The sequence below is a fragment of the Coregonus clupeaformis genome, unplaced genomic scaffold, assembly GCF_020615455.1.
Source record: "Coregonus clupeaformis isolate EN_2021a unplaced genomic scaffold, ASM2061545v1 scaf0002, whole genome shotgun sequence".
NCBI lineage: Eukaryota > Metazoa > Chordata > Actinopteri > Salmoniformes > Salmonidae > Coregonus > Coregonus clupeaformis.
The window spans coordinates 719834-738941 of record NW_025533457.1 but is presented as its reverse complement, the minus strand read 5'-3'; the positions used below and the strand labels follow the sequence as shown (position 1 = coordinate 738941).

The following is a 19108-nucleotide window of genomic DNA, read 5'->3' as shown; positions in this document are numbered from 1 at the left end:
GACAGGCTACACAACACAACCTCTTTAACGGACAGGCTACACAACACAACCTCTTAAACGGACAGGCTACACAACACAACCTCTTTAACGGACAGGCTACAGATCACAACCTCTTTAACGGACAGGCTACAGATCACAACCTCTTTAACGGACAGGCTACACAACACAACCTCTTAAACGGACAGGCTACACAACACAACCTCTTAAACGGACAGGCTACACAACACAACCTCTTGCAGTACCACAGGACAAAGGCCCCAGTCTATCCGCCTTGGATTGGGCTGTGCAGCACCCAGACTCCAGGGTTACGTCCCAAATGGCACCCTATTCCCTAAATATGATTGATTGATGATTCATTAACGTATTTTATTAGTATCTTCATGATGCCCAGCCCACATGGTCTTATAAGACTCTGTATTTGCTGTATCCAAATAAAGTTATCATACTTACTGAATGCCTTCGGCAAATATTTACACCCCTTGACTTTTTTCCACATTTTGTTACAAAGTGGGATCAAAATTAATTGAATTGTCTTTTTTTTTTGTCAACGATCTACACAAAAATACACTGTAATCTCAAAGTGGAAGTAACTCCCAGTGTATATTTGGCCTTGCGTGAGTGTTACTCAGTGATGTGTTGTGTTGGATTTGCCCCAAACATAATGCTTTGTATTCAGGACAAAATGTGAATTTCTTTGCCACTTTCTTTGCAGTATTACTTTAGTAGTATTTGGTATTTTATTAGTGATCCCCATTAGCTCTTGCGAAAGCAGCAGCTACTCTTCCTGGGGTCCACACAAAACATGAAACATTACAAAATACAGAACATTAATAGACAAGAACAGCTCAAGGACAGAACTACATACATTTTTTAAAAGGCACACGTAGCCTACATATCAATACATAAACACAAACTATCTAGGTCAAATAGGGGAGAGGCGTTGTGCCGTGAGGTGTTGCTTCATCTGTTTTTTTAAACCAGATTTGCTGTTCATTTGAGCAATATGAGATGGAACGGAGTTCCATGCAATAATGGCTCTATATAATACTGTACGCTTTCTTGATTTTGTTCTGGATTTGGGGACTATGAAAAGACCCCTGGTGGCATGTCTGGTGGGGTAAGTGTGTGTGTGTGTCAGAGCTGTGTGTAAGTTGACTATGCAAACAATTTTGAATTTTCAACACATTAATGTTTCTTATAAAAAGAAGAAGTGATGCAGTCAGTCTCTCCTCAACTCTTAGCCAAGAGAGACTGGCATGCAGAGTTTTTATATCAGCCCTCTGATTACAATGAAGAGCAAGACGTGCCGCTCCAGAATAGTTCTGGTTTCTGTTGTTGCATTTTTTCAAACAAGGTTACATCATCATCTAAAGTACAGTCAAATAAAAAGTTAATTTCATTCTCCATCTCCCCTAAATCGCAGACTGTACAGGTTAGGGCCCAATGGGCTCTATATAGGGATTAGGTTGCCATTTGGGACTCCAGGCTGGAGGTCGGGGGGGAGGAGATAGCTTTTTCCTTTGTCTCTTCAGCTCCCTGCTCCCAGTAGATTTCACCATCCACAATGTCCTGTTGGGAGACAATGGTCGGTAGAGGTTGCCACCAACAGGCCTTAATGGCATATAAATCACCTTATTGTCCTATTCTTCTAACCCAGATCTATTTGTGTTGTCTTGCCAACTCCTATGGTCATTGACGGCACAACATATCTAGGATCCATTGTCTCTCACCTGGTTGAAGTGGCTGCAGAATCAGGATGCCCTTAAGACAAGGCAAGACTATGCTAGGCTGGTGTTGTGTGACTTTTCACCAGTGTGAAGAAGTTAACATGTGGTTGCTCCTTTTAGCGGCAGTACTCAAAGCTGGCCCCTGTGGGCTGAAGTAGACAGGGCTGGGACGCTGGCAGCATTGAGCCAAGAGGACGAGAGGACACTTTCACAATCACAGCTCCTGCCTAGTCATATAACGTTGCCCTGATGAGTCTTTCTAATTGTGCTAGTGAGGAGGCAGTATGAGCATCCTCTCTGTTCAGCCTCCCCACCCATTGGTTTCCCCACTTCTGACACTTCAGCTACCAACGTTCAGCCACTTGAGAATGTCACAGCACTCTACGCACACAAACACACCTTCCTCCGCCCTCTTCCTCCCAGCCTCCTCTGGCAACATTTGTGTCTGTTTGTGTGTGTATACTGTAACCTCAAGAACATTAACCTTAACAGTTCCTACAACAGTACTATGAACTTTTGTATGTAACAATGTAGCCTTACGATCAGCAGTACCTACTTATGTAACATGCATAGGATTTAAGGTCTATCATACGGGAGCAGCCCTCTGTATGTTAACCAGTGGAGGCTCCTCAGAGGAGGAAGGGGAGGACCATCCTCCTCAGTGAATTTCATAAAAATGGTGAAACATTAAAAAAAGTTATCATTTTTTAGATAAAACTGTACTAAGTATATTCACGTCACCAAATAATTGATTAAAACACACTGTCAAGGTCTACAACAGCGCTCTGTAAGGTAGCACCATGGTGTAGCCGGAGGACAGCTAGCTTCCGTCCTCCTCTGGGTACGTTGACTTCAATGCAAAACCTAGGAGGCTCATGGTTCTCACCCACTTCCATAGACCTACACAGTAATTATGACAACTTCCGGAGGACGCCCTCCAACCTTTCAGATCTCTTGCAGCATGAGGAAGTTAAGGTAATATTTAGTTTTTATTCATTTATTGCCACCGGTGTAACTACTAAACTGCTTGCTGATTGTACTGCATGATTGTAGCGTGTTTACTAACGCGTTAGTTCTAGTAGCTATGTTGACTATGACTTCATCTAATATGGTGACAACGATGTAGGCTGTATGTAGCGGTTATGTTAGTTCAACTGTAGGTTGTGTGTAGCGGTTAGCGGTTATGATATGAAGGTTTGGCTTGAAAAGGTTTTTTCGCCTGGGCACAGATACCTGATGTGTTGTGCACTGAAGTCCACAAGCGAAGGGAAGATGCGAGAAGGAATTATACAGTGAGCAAAGTGATGATGCTGTTTTTTATGTGGCTGCTATGAAAGTGAACTGTGTTTGCGTGTGATCAGGGGTGCATTTATTCTTCCGATTCTGTTGGAAAATGTTTTTTAAACGGAAGCAAATTAATTGAATTTGTCCAATAGAAACTCTTGTTTACAACTGTTTGGATTAATTGATTACACAATAGATCAGCTAGATGCAGGCAAGAGTGTGCAAGGTGGTATTGAATGTGTCACTGTCTGTCACCTTCTCTCTCGACCTGTGCACCTACGTTGTAAACTTTTATTCGTAGGCTATGTTGAAGCAACCTCATGATGGGTGTAGGGAAAATTTGAGTATCATGTAGTGGGTTCAAGTCTGGGCTCTGGCTGGGCCACTCAAGGACATTCAGAGACTTGTCCTGAAGTCACACCTGCGTTGTCTTGGTTGTGTACTTAGGGTCATTGTCCTGTTGGAAGGTGAACCTTCGCCCCAGTCTGAGGTCCTGAGCGCTCTGGAGCAGGTTTTCATCAAGGATCTCTCTGTACTTTGCTCCATTCATCTTTCCCTCGATCCTGACGAGTCTCCCAGTCTCTGCCGCAGCATGATGCTGCCACCACCGTGCTTCACCGTAGGAATGGTATTGGCCAGGTGATGAGCGGTGTCTGGTTTCTTCCAGACGTGACACTTGGCATTCAGGCCAAATAATTCAATCTTGGTTTCATCAGACAAGATAATCTTGTTTCTCATGGTCTGAGAGTCCTTCAGGTGCCTTTTGGCAAACTCCAAGCGAGCTGTCATGTGCCTTTTACTGAGGAGTGGCTTCCATCTGGCCATTCTACCATAAAGGCCTGATTGGTGGAGTGCTGCAGAGATGGTTGTCCTTCTGGAAGGTTCTCCCATCTCCAAAGAGGAACTCTGGAGCTCTGTCAGAGTGACCATCGGGTTCTTGGTCACCTCCCTGACCAAGGCCCTTCTCCCCAGATTGCTTAGTTTTCCCGGGCGGCCAGCTCTAGGTAGAGTCTTGGTTGTTCCAAACTTCTTCAATTTAAGAATGATGGAGGGCAATGTGTTCTTGGGGATCTTCAATGCTGCAGAAATGTTTTGGTACCCTTCCCCAGATCTGTGCCTCGAGTCTCATAGCTAAAAGGTCTGAATACTTATGTAAATAAGGTATTTCTGTTTTGTTTTGTTTTATAAATTTGCTAACATTTCTAAAAACCTGTGCTGCAGAGATGGTTGTCCTTCTGGAAGGTTCTCTGGAGCTTCTGTCAGACCTTCTGGAAGGTTCTAGAGGACCTCTGAGTGTATTTTATACAGTCATTTCTGCTCATCTTTATCAAGGGGTCCAATAATTCCAGATCCCAGATGTATATGGGACCACTTGACCCTGTTTTGTCCTGGTGTAAACAAACCTCTATCTGTTTACCATAACAATCATAATACCACACAGAAAATCATCTGTTCACCGGCAATTTACAGCCTAAACTACCAGATACTGTAAATAATGAGTCGGTCCACACTCAGTCTCTTGCTAAACAAACAATTTGGCCCATATTTGTTTTCACAGGAAACCATGAAACCAACAGAAATCTTGAAATGTTTTCCCTTCCACTTAGACACAGTGAGTCATTGAGTAATCCTGATATCCTGTAGAAGACCTGTTCTAATGGGGCACATCAACAAGCACCGCTCCATGTGGTCCAGATCTGTGCCTCGACCCAATCCTGTCTCGGAGCTCTACGGACAATTCCTTCGACCTCATGGTTTGGTTTTTTTGCTCTGACATGTACTGTCAACTGTGGGACCTTATATAGACAGGTGTGTGCCTTTCCAAATCATGTCCAATCAATTGAATTTACCACAGGTGGACTCCAATCAAGTTGTAGAAACATCTCAAGGATGATCAATGGAAACAGGATGCACCTGAGCTCAATTTCGAGTCTCATAGCAAAGGGTCTGAATACTTATGTAAATAAGGTATTTCTGTTTTTTGTTTTTAATACATTTGCAAACATTTCAAAAAACCTGTTTTTTCGCTTTGTCATTATGGGGTATTGTGTGTAAAATCAATTTTAGAATAAGGCTGTAACGTAACAAAATGTGTAAAAGGTCAAGGGGTCTGAATACTTTCCGAAGGCACTGTAACAATCAGTTTTCCATAGCAGTGATCAGGGTTCCACTCAGTCTCTAAACAAAACAACACTCATTTACTGTAGGCCACAATAGGTGTCTTAGCTTCCTCACAAGAAACAAATGATCATCAACCACTAACTGAACGCATCTTGGTCCGAACGTTTTCTCAGTCTGACTGATTTCCATTGGACGGATGGGCTGCACAATTACAACACCTATTTACTCTTACCTGTCGTCGCTTTCCTCATTCCAAAAAAAACTTAACAATCAACCATCACTGAACTGAACTCTTCTCGGTAGGAACGTTCTCCACAATGATCTCTGCTCGGCCGACTAGCCAATCACCTGCGTGCTGCCTGTGGTGCCCTGAGCGCTGTGGAATAATGTTAAGACTAACACTAATTGGTTGATAATGTTCTGATTGGGATCATTGTTCCATTCCATGTCTTCTCTAATCTATCTATCCACTGCCCAATCTAAACAGGAAGTAATCTGTGCGCTGCAGAGGACTGCTGCTCAGGGGGAACTCAGTACCAGCCAAGATGATGTCACCTTCAGCAGCCTATCATCAGCCCCACAGCGGCAGGGAACTGGCTGATATAGTTAACAACCAGCTTTTTTAAAAACAATATATGATTTATTATTTGGAACTCGAGCTGCAGCCCTGGCGGGGGAGGAAGGAGAGAAAAAATAAATAAAAATTTTTGGGGGGGAGGCTGATACCGAGGCTGGTACTACGTACAGAGGGCTTTCATATCTCAGAGACCGCTTTTCTTTCTCAATGCTGACAACACAAGCCTTAAAACGTACTTTCCTCCTTCCAAATATATGGTCAAATCGTTTCAATAAAGGAATTGCACATTTCCCCAAAAAATACCCAAGTATAGAGCTAAGATTATTATAGAATATTTTTTGCAGAAACAAAATGCTGACGTGATCCATTCTGAAGCAAAATATATGAGCCTAGGTTTCAGTGGCGGTCGGTGCCGTTTAAGATGAGGGAGGACGATATAATTATTTAGGAACATGGCCTTATTTCTATTACAGCATATTGGATGACTGTCATTCATATTCCATTCACACAGCTCTGGAGAGACCTGAAAATAGCTGTGCAGCGACGCTCCCCATCCAACCTGACAGAGCTTGAGAGGATCTGCAGAGAAGAATGGGAGAAGCTCCCCAAATCAAATCTAATCAAATCTAATTTTATTTGTCACATGCGCCGAATACAACAGTTGTAGACCTTAGAGTGAAATGCTTACTTTCAAGCCCTTAACCAACAATGCAGTTCAAGAAATAGAGTTAAGATGTATTAATTTGTTTTAACACAAAAAAATAACACAATAAAATAACAATAACGAGGCTATATACAGGGGGTACCGGTACCGAGTCAATGTGCGGGGGTACAGGTTAGTCCAGGTAATTTGTGCATGTAGGTAGGGGTGAAGTGACTATGCATAGATAATAATATGTGGACACACCTTCAAATTAGTGGATTCGGCTATTTCAGCCACACCCGTTGCTGACAGGTGTATAAAATCGAGCACACAGCCATGCAATCTCCATAGACAAACATTGGCAGTAGAATGGCCTTACTGAAGAGCTCAGTGACTTTCAACGTGGCACCGTCATAGGATGCCACCTTTCCAACAGGTCAGTTCGTCAAATTCCTGCCCTGCTAGAGCTGCCCCGGTCAACTGTTACTGTGAAGTGAAAACGTCTGCGGAGTTGCAGGCCACACAAGCACAGAAGAACGGGACCGCTGAGTGCTGAACCGAGTAGCGCGTAAAAACTGTCTGTCCTCGGTTGCAACACTCACTACACTCAACACTCACTACACTCAACACTCACTACACTCAACACTCACTACACTCAACACCCACTACACTCAACACTCACTACACTCAACACTCACTACACTCAACACTCACTACACTCAACACTCACTACACTCAGCACTCACTACACTCAACACTCACTACACTCAACACTCACTACACTCAGCACTCACTACACTCAACACACTACACTCAACACTCACTACACTCAGCACTCACTACACTCAACACTCACTACACTCAACACTCAGCACAAGAACTGTTCATTGGGAGCTTCTGTACAGCCCCGCACAAGCCTAAGATCACCATGCGCAATGCCAAGAGTCGGCAGGAGGGATGTAAAGCTCGCGAATCCCGCTTCACCATCTGGCAGTCCGACGGACTAATCTGGGTTTGGCGGACGCCAGGAGAACGTTACCTGCCCCAATGCACAGTGGCAACTGTAAAGTTTGGTTGAGGAGGAATAATGGTCTGGGGCTGTTTTTCATGGTTCGGGCTAGGCCCCCTTAGTTCCGGTGAAGGGAAATCTTAACGCTACAGCATACAATGACATTCTAGACGATTCTGTGCTTCCAACTTTGTGGCAACAGTTTGGGGAAGGCCCTTTCCTGTTTCAGCATGACAATGCCCCCGTGCACAAAGCGAGGTCCATACAGAAATGGTTTGTCGAGATCGATGTGGAAGAACTTGACTGGCCTGCACAGAGCCCTGACCTCAACCCCATAGAACACCTTTGGGATGAATTGGAACGCCGACTGCGAGCCTGGCCTAATTGCCCAACATCAGTGCCTGACCTCACTAATGCTCTTGTGGCTGAATAGAAGCAAGTCCCCGCAGCAATAATCCAGCATCTAGTGGAAAGCCTTCCCAGAAGAGTGGAGGCTGTTATAGCAGCAAAGGGGGGACCAACTCTATATTAATGCCCATGATTTTGGAATGAAATGTTCGACGAGCAGGTGTCCACGTACTTTTGGTCATGAAGTGTTTTATTTTGGTCAATAAAAATAAACATCTTAAAAGATAGGGGTCAAAATCACTGGATCCCATGTTATCAATACTCCAGCACTCTCCCCTTGCGAGGATAACGACACTGAGCCTTTTTCTAGAATGTTTTATGAGATTGTAGATTGTAGATCTTATTCCATACAGAATCCTTTCCAGATCCTTGGTATCCTTCATCAGCGCTTATGGACTGCCCTCTTCAATTTAAATCACAGGTTTTAGTCCAGAGACTGAGGGCCATTGCAAAATGTTGATATTGTGGTCAATGAACCATTTCTTTGTGGATTTTGATTTGTGCTTGGGGTTATTGTCTTGCTGGCAGAGGCAACCAAGGTTTTTGGCTGAAATGTAAATGTAAAGTTCATGATGCCGTTGACCTTAACAAGGCCCCAGGACCAGTGGAAGCAAAATAGCCCCATAACGTCAAAGATCCACCACTAGATTTTACAGTAGGGATGAGGTATTTTCTGCAAATGCATTGTTATTTTCGAAGGCGCACCAGTGGAATGTCATATGAACATAGAAATTGTCCATTTTTTTTGTTGTCAGTGGCCTTCACAGAGGGAAGCATCTAAGATAATTTTTTGTCCTCGTTCACCATTTTAAAGGTTTTCAAGGCCAGAGATCCCAACGACTAACTGCAGGAGGGCCTGTGATACAGTATGCCAGGAGGAGATCAGGTGATGAATCCCTGTTTTCCTGTTGTTTTCTTCCAGATCAACATGTTCATGGAGGGATTCCATGATGCATTGCTGCTGTACGCTCTGGCGCTGCACGAAGCCATCAGGAACGGCCTCACCAAGAAGGACGGAGCAGAGATCACCTACCGCATGTGGAACAGAACATTTCAAGGTAAAAAAACTAAACCCTCTGGTCATTATTAAACCCTCTGGTTAAACATCTTCCTTATCTTCCTCTCTAGTCATTATTAAACCCTCTGGTCATTATTAAACCCTCTGGTCATTATTAAACCCTCTGGTCATTATTAAACATCTTCCTTATCTCTTTCCCTCTCGATCTCTCAATTCAGTTTCAATTTCAATTCAATTTTAGGGCTTTATTGGCATAGGAATGTTTACATTGCCAAATCAAGTGAAATAGATAATAAACAAAAGTGAAATAAACAATACAAAAAATAACAGTAACAATTACAAAAGTTCCTAAATAATGACATCCCTTACTATGTCCTCCACTCTCTCTCCTCTCGCTGTTTCATCATATGTATGTCCTCTGAGGACATTTCTACTGAGGTGTGGATCGTTTGACAAAGACTGTAAGACTGTTGGAGCATGATCTGAAGCTTAGATCTAAGACTGGAGCTCAGCATAGATTCTGTCTGAACGTCTCCTTGAGTTGTTCTGGCTCCCAGCTGGACCATTCATCACCCTTAATTAGGCCAATGTTGTCAACCGAGTTGAGCTGCTGGCATTCTCCACTCCTTTTTAATGGCTGTAGAAGGAAATTGATAGCATTATTGATATCACTATCAATTACAAAAGGCTATGGCGTTCAGCACAGCTAGCGCAGTGCAGTGCAGTGTAGCTTTGTCCTGAGCTGTTAACCAGAAAGGCCAAGTGCCAGACCAACAGGTCACCATCTACACCCCACAAAGCCCTAGAGCCAGACCTCCAACAGCTGTTAACCAGAAAGGCCAAGTGCAAGTGCTTTTTAATGGGGGGGATTATTTAAGATACTATTGGAAGAGGTAGGGTTTCAGGTGCTTTCGGGAAGATGGGCAGGGATTCTGCTGTCCTAGCTTCAGGGGGAAGCTGGTTCCACCATTGGGGTGCCAGGACAGAGAAGAGCTTATGGGTGGGAGGGCCAAGAGACCTGAGGTGGCAGAACGGAGTGCTCGGGTTGGGGTGTAGGGTTTGAGCGTAGCCTGAAGGTTAGGGAGGGGCAGTTCCTCTTGCTGCTCTGTAGGCAAGCACCATGGTCTTGTAGTGGATGTGAGCTTCGACTGGAAGCCAGTGGAGTGTGCGGAGGAGCAGTGTGACATGAGAGAACTTGGGAAATGTTGAAAACCAGGCGGGCTGCAGCGTTTTGGATAAGTTGCAGGGGTTTGATGGCACAAGCGAGGAGCCCAGCCAACAGAGAGTTGCAGTAATCCAGCCGGGAGATGACAAGTGCCTGGATTAGGACCTGCGCTGCTTCCTGTGTGAGGTAGGGTCGTACTCTACGGATGTTGTAGAGAATGAACCTGCAGGAGCGAGTCACTGCTTTGATATTTGCAGAGAACGACAGGGTGTTGTCCAGGGTCACGCCAAGGTTCTTTGCACTCTGGGAGGGCGACACTGCGGAGTTGTCAGCCGTGATGGAGAGGTATTTGAGCGGGCAGGCCTTCCCCGGGAGGAAGAACAGCTCTGTCTTGTCGAGGTTGAGCTTGAGATGGTGGGCCGACATCCAAATTGAGATATCTGCCAGGCATACAGAGATGCGTGTCGCCACCTGAGTGTCAGAAGGGGTGAAGGATAAAAGTTGTTGAGTGTCATCCGCATAGCAATGATAGGAGAGACCATGTGAGGATATGAGAAGAGGAGAGGGCCTAGAACCGAGCCCTGGGGGACACCAGTAGGGAGAGTACGTGGTGCAGACACAGATCCTCTCCACGTCACCTGGTAGGAGCGGCCTGCCAGGTAGGATGCTATCCAAGAGTGTGCAGAGCCTGAGACGCACAGCCCTGAGAGGGTGGAGAGGAGGATCTGATGGTTCACGGTGTCAAAGGCAGCGAATAGATCTAGGAGGATGAGAACAGAGGAGAGAGAGTCAGCTTTGGCAGTGCGGACAGCCTCTGTGACACAGAGAAGAGCAGTCTCGGTTGAGTGATCTGTCTTGAAGCCTGAATGGTTAGGGTCAAGAAGATCATTCTGAGAGAGATAGCGAGAAAGTTGATCACAGACAGCACGCTCAAGTGTTTTGGAAAGAAAATAAAGAAGGGATACAGGTCTATAGTTTTTGACGTCAGATTAGTCGAGTGTTGGTTTATTGAGGAGGGGAGCAACTTAGCCATTTTTACGTCAGAGGGGACGCAGCCAGTGGTCAGAGATGAGTTGATGAGGGAAGTGAGGAATGGGAGAAGGTCTCCAGAGATGGTCTGGAGAAGGGTGGAGGGGATGGGGTCGAGTGGGCAGGTTGTCAGGCGGCCAGACCTCACTAGTCACAGGATGTCATCTGGAGAGAGAGGGGAGAAAGAGGTCAAGGTGTATGGTAGTTCTGTGTGAGTGAGACCAGTGGACTCAATAGGCTGAGTGAATGAGGAGCGGATGTCGTCAACCTTTTTTCCAAAGTGGTTGACAAAGTTGTTCGCAGAGAGGGAGGAGGGGGGGAGGATTAAGGAGGGAGGAGAAGTTGGAAAAGAGTTTCCTAGGTTTAGAGGCAGAAGCTTGACATTTAGAGTGGTAGAAAGTGGCTTTAGCAGCGGATACAGAGGAAGAGAAGGTAGAGAGGAGGGAGTGAAACGATGATAGGTCCCCCGGAAGTTTAGTTTAACTCCATTTCCGCTCAGCTGCCTGCAATGAGTCACTCAGCCACGGAGCAGGAGGGGAGGGCCGAGTCGGCCGGGGGGAAAGGGGACAGTGCGAGGATGTGGAAAGGGAGGATAGGAGGGTCGAAGAGGCAGAATCAAGAGACAGGAGGGAGAAGGATTTAGCAGAAGGGAGAGATGATAGGATAGAAGAGGAGAGAGTAGAAGGTGAGAGCAAGTGAAGATTGTGACGGCGCATGACCATCTGGGTAGGAGCTGAGTGGTTAGGGTTGGAGGAGAGATCGAGAGAAAAGGAAACGAAGTAGTGATCAGAGACATGGAGGGGGGTTGCAGTGAAATTAGTAGGTGAACAGCCTCTAGTAAAGATGAGGTCAAGCGTATTGCCTTGTGAGCTGGAGGGGGACCGGGAAAAGGTGAGGTCAAAAGAGGCAAGGATGGGAAAGTGAGAGTTCGGAAAGAAATGAATCGAAGGCAGACCACAGATCGGCAGTTCCAAACGCTGCCAGAGACCAGGAATTCCACATGGGGTTGTGCGCGCTGGGTACACTAAATTAGAAGGGTCGTAGCCAAGGGGAGAGGAGACAACAGGTATAGAAAACACATACAAAGCTACAAAAGATCAAAATGAGATCATCTGTAAATAACTAGGTAAGATAGTCAAGTCAGAGAGCCTTCCTCTCTTTCCTTTGTCGAACAACTCGCCAGGACCGTCTTTGTTTTGACTACGGTCTGGGTTTTGTGCCACTGACACGACCGCCGCTTACAGCTGCCGCTGAGAAACCATGGAAACTGAAGAACTAACACTAATTGCTAATTGCTAATTGCTAATTCCACCTAGCAGAGGTGGAGAGCACACGTCCCTGTACTAATTGCTGAAACCACTCCCCCTCCATTACAGCCACTGATTACCAAAACAAGTCATAAATTGCCCCGCCCCCTTTGATCCTGGTTGATGTGTCAACAACTATCTGCAAGGTGATGAGCAGTCAGCGGTTCACACACCAAGTAGGCCACTGGGAAGACAGGCAGCACTTAAAGTAGACGGCCCTAGCTAGCAACAAGACGGGACTAGACCACAACAGATAAAGACACAAAAAAAAGTATACTTATCACTCCTGGAGATATCAGGCTTACAGCAGTATGTAGGCTTACAGCAGTGGGGTAGGCTTACAGCAGTATGTAGGCTTACAGCAGTATGTAGGCTTACAACAGTATGTAGGCTTACAGCAGTATGTAGGCTTACAGCAGTATGTAGGCTTACAGCAGTATGTAGGCTTACAGCAGTATGTAGGCTTACAGCAGTATGTAGGCTTACAGCAGTGTGTAGGCTTACAGCAGTATGTAGGCTTACAGCAGTATGTAGGCTTACAGCAGTGTGTAGGCTTACAGCAGTATGTAGGCTTACAGCTGTGGGGTAGGCTTACAGCTGTGGGGTAGGCTTACAGCAGTATGTAGGCTTACAGCAGTATGTAGGCTTACAGCTGTGGGGTAGGCTTACAGCAGTATGTAGGCTTACAGCAGTATGTAGGCTTACAGCAGTATGTAGGCTTACAGCAGTATGTAGGCTTACATCCAACAGACAGAATGGCGACAGACCAATCCAGTTCCACAATATCTCCTCCAGATAACTCAGTTAAAGTCTTAATAGGAGTGGGATGAGTCAGAGTGCAAAACCTTTCATCTGCAATGATTAGAGTCCAGTTACAGAACGGATGTCCCCTCGCCAAACTGGTTAAAAATCCAAGCCAACACATTGCCAGCTCTCAACGTGAAGTAACAATGTTTTGTTCAGCAGGAATCGTCAAGAACAGGGTCATATTTTCTTGTTAAAATAAAGAAAATGTTAAAAAATGCCAACAATTTGGGAACACAGCCGTGGGGATGAAATTACAATTCGTGGATGGCCTGCCAACACAAGCGGTGGGAGGAGAGATGGGATTTCCTGTTATATTGGCCGGGGGACGGAATTCCTCTACTCTGCTCTCCGCTCTCTGTTTTCCTTGGAATGTTGGGCTCTTGTAGCTAATTATTTCTGCCATTCTTTGCATGCCGCTGGTCCTCTGGTTGCTGGGGCTAGGCATCGCAGGCCAGGTGTCTATGGACTTCAACGGAGACAGATACGGAGACTTCTCTGTGATGAGCATGACCAACACCAAGGCAGGCACCTATGAGGTAAGAACAGGACCCTAACACCAACCCTCCTTTATCAGGGTCCTTATTCATAAAGCATCTCAGAGTAGGAGTGATATTAACTAGGATCGGGTCCCCCCCGTCTGTGTGATCTTATTCATTATAATCTAAAAAGCAAACTGACCCTGTGTCAGCACTCGTACTCTACACCTATGATGTATGAAGAAAGCCATCAGATAACATCCAACCTAATCCTGTAACCTCTAGCATCATTAGTGATCAGATGTTTTTTTTTCGATGGCAAAAATCTTTCTCAATGGGACTGTATAAGTCATATAGAATGCCAGTCGGCTTTTCAAATGGCCCCTTATAAATTATGTTCATAACGGACTGTACAACTTCCATGTAATGCTATTTGGCTTGTCAAAAATCCCCCTTCTCCTCCTAGTTGACCTTTTTTTTTGCACAACTTCTCAATCTGTGGGTCCTATTTGAGATTGACAGCTGTTTGTTCCCAGACGGTGTGTAACTATCACGGTGTGAAGGAGAGTTTCCAGATGCTTCCGGGGTTCAATCCTGACCATTTCACCCTGAGAGGACTACATAGAGCCTCCCACACAGACCTGCCAGACAAATCATGTAAATTATCTCTAATGATCTCTAATATTGTCTGTTCTATCTGTCTCCACCAACAAACACACACCAACAAACACAGACCTGATCTCTACTGCTCCTCTTCTCCATCTTTGTCGCTCCTGTTTATACCTGCCCCTTAAATGCACCCTTTGTTCTGATCTTGTTTTCTGATCGTGCCCACATTATTAGACGGGTGTAGACGATTAAAAGACACATTGTGATCAGATTTAAATCATCATTATACCGACCTCTAAAATCATTGACAGGTACCATCATTAAAATAAATGTATTCATATCATATTTTGAAAGAATATATGAAGAATTCATTTCCAAAAAGCTATATATCAATTTTCAGAAATGTTGGTAAATTTGCTTTTATTGTTTGAAAGTTTTCAAATAAATTGTTTTGTTTTTTTACTCTCTAGTCATGGCATGGGGTTGTTCAACGACAGACATGTATTTGTTTGAAATCTTTCATTTCAGAGAGACAAATAATCATGTTTTTCTTGCAAACTGCTATATATCCACCTCACTCTCAGAGAAATAAGTAGTACTGCTAGGTACACAGTCAAACACAGTCAAACGTACCAAATAACTACATTTTTAATAAGGGACAGTACAAATGATACATTTGTGACATCAATATTTAAAGAATGAAAAAAATTAATCTATACAGTAATATGAGATCTGTATGTAAAACATTTACATTTTACATTAATCATTTAGCAGATGCTCGTATCTAGACTTACAGTTAGCGCATTCATCTTAAGATAGCTAGGTGAGACAACCACATATCACAGTCAAATATACAGGACAGGAACATTCCATTCATCTAAACAATGGACATATAGCGTCTGATTTTGATACAGACCTAAAATCTATTAACATAAATATTGAACACATTGGTTGATATACTGTTGTAACACAGGTGTATAGCAGAGGTGCAGTTAGCCCTTACTAATAGCCTCCCTCTGCCTCTCCAAGCAGGTGGACTAGGAGTATCTGCTGTTACTGGGATCATAGTGGGAGCCCTGCTGGGGACAGCACTGCTCATGGCCTTCTACTTCATCAGGTAAAACAGCACTTTGCTGAAAAAATACAGATAATGTTCAGTACTGTCTGTGTGGCTCAGTTGGTAGGAGTGGATGTTGGTTTCCTAATACAGGGCTGATCTAGTGGTTTCCTAATACAGGGCTGATCTAGTGGTTTCCGACTACAGGGCTGATCTAGTGGTTTCCGACTACAGGGCTGATCTAGTGGTTTCCTAATACAGGGCTGATCTAGTGGTTTCCTAATACAGGGCTGATCTAGTGGTTTCCGACTACAGGGCTGATCTAGTGGTTTCCGACTACAGGGCTGATCTAGTGGTTTCCGACTACAGGGCTGATCTAGTGGTTTCCGACTACAGGGCTGATCTAGTGGTTTCCGACTACAGGGCTGATCTAGTGGTTTCCTAATACAGGGCTGATCTAGTGGTTTCCGACTACAGGGCTGATCTAGTGGTTTCCGACTACAGGGCTGATCTAGTGGTTTCCTAATACAGGGCTGATCTAGTGGTTTCCTAATACAGGGCTGATCTAGTGGTTTCCGACTACAGGGCTGATCTAGTGGTTTCCGACTACAGGGCTGATCTAGTGGTTTCCGACTACAGGGCTGATCTAGTGGTTTCCGACTACAGGGCTGATCTAGTGGTTTCCGACTACAGGGCTGATCTAGTGGTTTCCTACTACAGGGCTGATCTAGTGGTTTCCGACTACAGGGCTGATCTAGTGGTTTCCTAATACAGGGCTGATCTAGTGGTTTCCTAATACAGGGCTGATCTAGTGGTTTCCGACTACAGGGCTGATCTAGTGGTTTCCTAATACAGGGCTGATCTAGTAAGAGTGGATGTTGGTTTCCTAATACAGGGCTGATCTAGTGGTTTCCTACTACAGGGCTGATCTAGTGGTTTCCTAATACAGGGCTGATCTAGTGGTTTCCTAATACAGGGCTGATCTAGTGGTTTCCTAATACAGGGCTGATCTAGTAAGAGTGGATGTTGGTTTCCTAATACAGGGCTGATCTAGTAAGAGTGGATGTTGGTTTCCGACTACAGGGCTGATCTAGTGGTTTCCAAATTCAGGGCTGATCTAGTAAGAGTGGATGTTGGTTTCCGACTACAGGGCTGATCTAGTGGTTTCCTAATACAGGGCTGATCTAGTAAGAGTGGATGTTGGTTTCCGACTACAGGGCTGATCTAGTGGTTTCCTAATACAGGGCTGATCTAGTGGTTTCCGACTACAGGGCTGATCTAGTGGTTTCCGACTACAGGGCTGATCTAGTAAGAGTGGATGTTGGTTTCCGACTACAGGGCTGATCTAGTGGTTTCCTACTACAGGGCTGATCTAGTAAGAGTGGATGTTGGTTTCCGACTACAGGGCTGATCTAGTGGTTTCCTAATACAGGGCTGATCTAGTAAGAGTGGATGTTGGTTTCCGACTACAGGGCTGATCTAGTGGTTTCCTACTACAGGGCTGATCTAGTAAGAGTGGATGTTGGTTTCCTACTACAGGGCTGATCTAGTGGTTTCCTAATACAGGGCTGATCTAGTGGTTTCCGACTACAGGGCTGATCTAGTGGTTTCCGACTACAGGGCTGATCTAGTGGTTTCCTACTACAGGGCTGATCTAGTGGTTTCCGACTACAGGGCTGATCTAGTGGTTTCCTAATACAGGGCTGATCTAGTAAGAGTGGATGTTGGTTTCCTAATACAGGGCTGATCTAGTGGTTTCCTACTACAGGGCTGATCTAGTGGTTTCCGACTACAGGGCTGATCTAGTGGTTTCCTAATACAGGGCTGATCTAGTGGTTTCCTAATACAGGGCTGATCTAGTGGTTTCCTACTACAGGGCTGATCTAGTAAGAGTGGATGTTGGTTTCCTAATACAGGGCTGATCTAGTAAGAGTGGATGTTGGTTTCCGACTACAGGGCTGATCTAGTGGTTTCCGATTTCAGGGCTGATCTAGTAAGAGTGGATGTTGGTTTCCGACTACAGGGCTGATCTAGTGGTTTCCTAATACAGGGCTGATCTAGTAAGAGTGGATGTTGGTTTCCGACTACAGGGCTGATCTAGTGGTTTCCTAATACAGGGCTGATCTAGTAAGAGTGGATGTTGGTTTCCTACTACAGGGCTGATCTAGTGGTTTCCTAATACAGGGCTGATCTAGTGGTTTCCTAATACAGGGCTGATCTAGTGGTTTCCTACTACAGGGCTGATCTAGTGGTTTCCTACTACAGGGCTGATCTAGTGGTTTCCTAATACAGGGCTGATCTAGTAAGAGTGGATGTTGGTTTCCGACTACAGGGCTGATCTAGTGGTTTCCTACTACAGGGCTGATCTAGTAAGAGTGGATGTTGGTTTCCGACTACAGGGCTGATCTAGTGGTTTCCGACTACAGGGCTGATCTAGTGGTTTCCTACTACAGGGCTGATCTAGTAGGAAAAGCGTAAGCCCCAGACTATAGGAGGCCCCTCTGCCATTTCACTGTAAACAAGAATCTGTGCACAATTACTGACCTGGTCTAAAGGAGAAGACAGACAATTCAAACCCTTCTCAAAGTATTTTTGTCTTGTTTGGTTCCTAACAGGAAGAACTACAGGATAACCATTCAGAGGCGCACGGCGAGGGAGGAATGTGACATCGGGAAGCATCGTCAGTTACGAGAAGATTCTATCAGATCGAACTTCTCGGCCGCGTAGAGCATCACCATGGTTACCATCCGTTGCTCCTGACGTTCCCGTTCCAGGGAAGCAGCGTAGCGCGGAAGGAAGCATCATGGGAATGATGACCAGAGACTCTACACACTGTCCACGGCTGTCAGAGCAGTCATGCTATTTCAAGAAAGACATACTGTCATTTATTTGCGTTTTACATTTTCTCTTTTAAAGTTTTTGACTTTCATAAACTCAGGAAAGTTCCAATCACACAGCTGCACCACTTTCATCTCTGTTCAAATATATATATATATATATATATATATATATATATATATATATATATATATATATATAGGTGTCTTCTCCCCTTAAGAGGGCCAGTACAGAAGACGTTAATAGTATAACATTTTGTTTTCACCTGTTTTTATAACAAACAGTGCGAGCAGTTTTTAACCGTGTAAAAAGCATTTGCACTCCAGTACAGGGCTACAGTAACACCAGAGATAACAGGGATCCATAAGCCTGTAACAGGTCAGATCAGAGATAACAGGTCAGATCAGCGATAACATGTCAGATCAGAGATAACAGGTCAGATCAGAGATAACAGGTCAGATCATAGATAACAGGTCAGATCAGAGATAACAGGTCAGATCAGAGATAACAGGTCAGATCAGAGATAACATGTCAGATCAGAGATAACAGGGGTTGATAAACAGGTCAGATCAGAGATAACAGGTCAGATCAGAGATAACAGGTCAGATCAGAGATAACATGTCAGATCAGAGATAACATGTCAGATCAGAGATAACAGGGGTTGATAAACAGGTCAGATCAGAGATAACATGTCAGATCAGAGATAACATGTCAGATCAGATTTGATGAGCTATTTAGCAGTTTTGTTTGGCAGTCTTATGGCTTGGGGGTAGAAGCTGTTCAGGGTCCTGTTGGTTCCAGACTTGGTGCATCGGTACCACTTGCCGTGCGGTAGCAGAGAGAGCAGTCTATGGCAGTTCTCTCCAACCCTCTTCCCCGAGAGCTGCCGTTTTCGCTCCAACCCTAATCTAGCACACCTGATTCTAATAATTAGCTGGTTGATGAGATGAACCCGGGTTAGTTCCAACTGCGGTTGGAGCAGAAACCAGGGGAATGGCCCGCAGAAACCAGGGGAATGGCCCGCAGAAACCAG

General features: G+C 44.9%; 1 protein-coding gene across 2 annotated transcripts in view; it reads left to right on the top strand.

The window, feature by feature from the left end:
- LOC121587288 (atrial natriuretic peptide receptor 3-like) overlaps window positions 1-18206 on the top strand; it is a 74180-nt gene extending 55974 nt beyond the window's left edge. Inside the window, exons 4-8 of one of the 2 annotated variants that reach the window (XM_041904201.2) lie at window positions 8692-8827; window positions 13537-13631; window positions 14108-14228; window positions 15213-15297; window positions 17853-18206. In XM_041904201.2, the coding sequence (XP_041760135.1) occupies window positions 8692-8827; window positions 13537-13631; window positions 14108-14228; window positions 15213-15297; window positions 17853-17964 (549 nt within the window). In that variant the 3' untranslated portion in view covers window positions 17965-18206. Of the gene's footprint in view, window positions 1-8691; window positions 8828-13536; window positions 13632-14107; window positions 14229-15209; window positions 15298-17852 lie in introns of both variants that reach the window. The other variant, XM_041904200.2, reaches the window with a different exon arrangement.
- The last annotated feature ends 902 nt before the right edge of the window (window positions 18207-19108 follow it).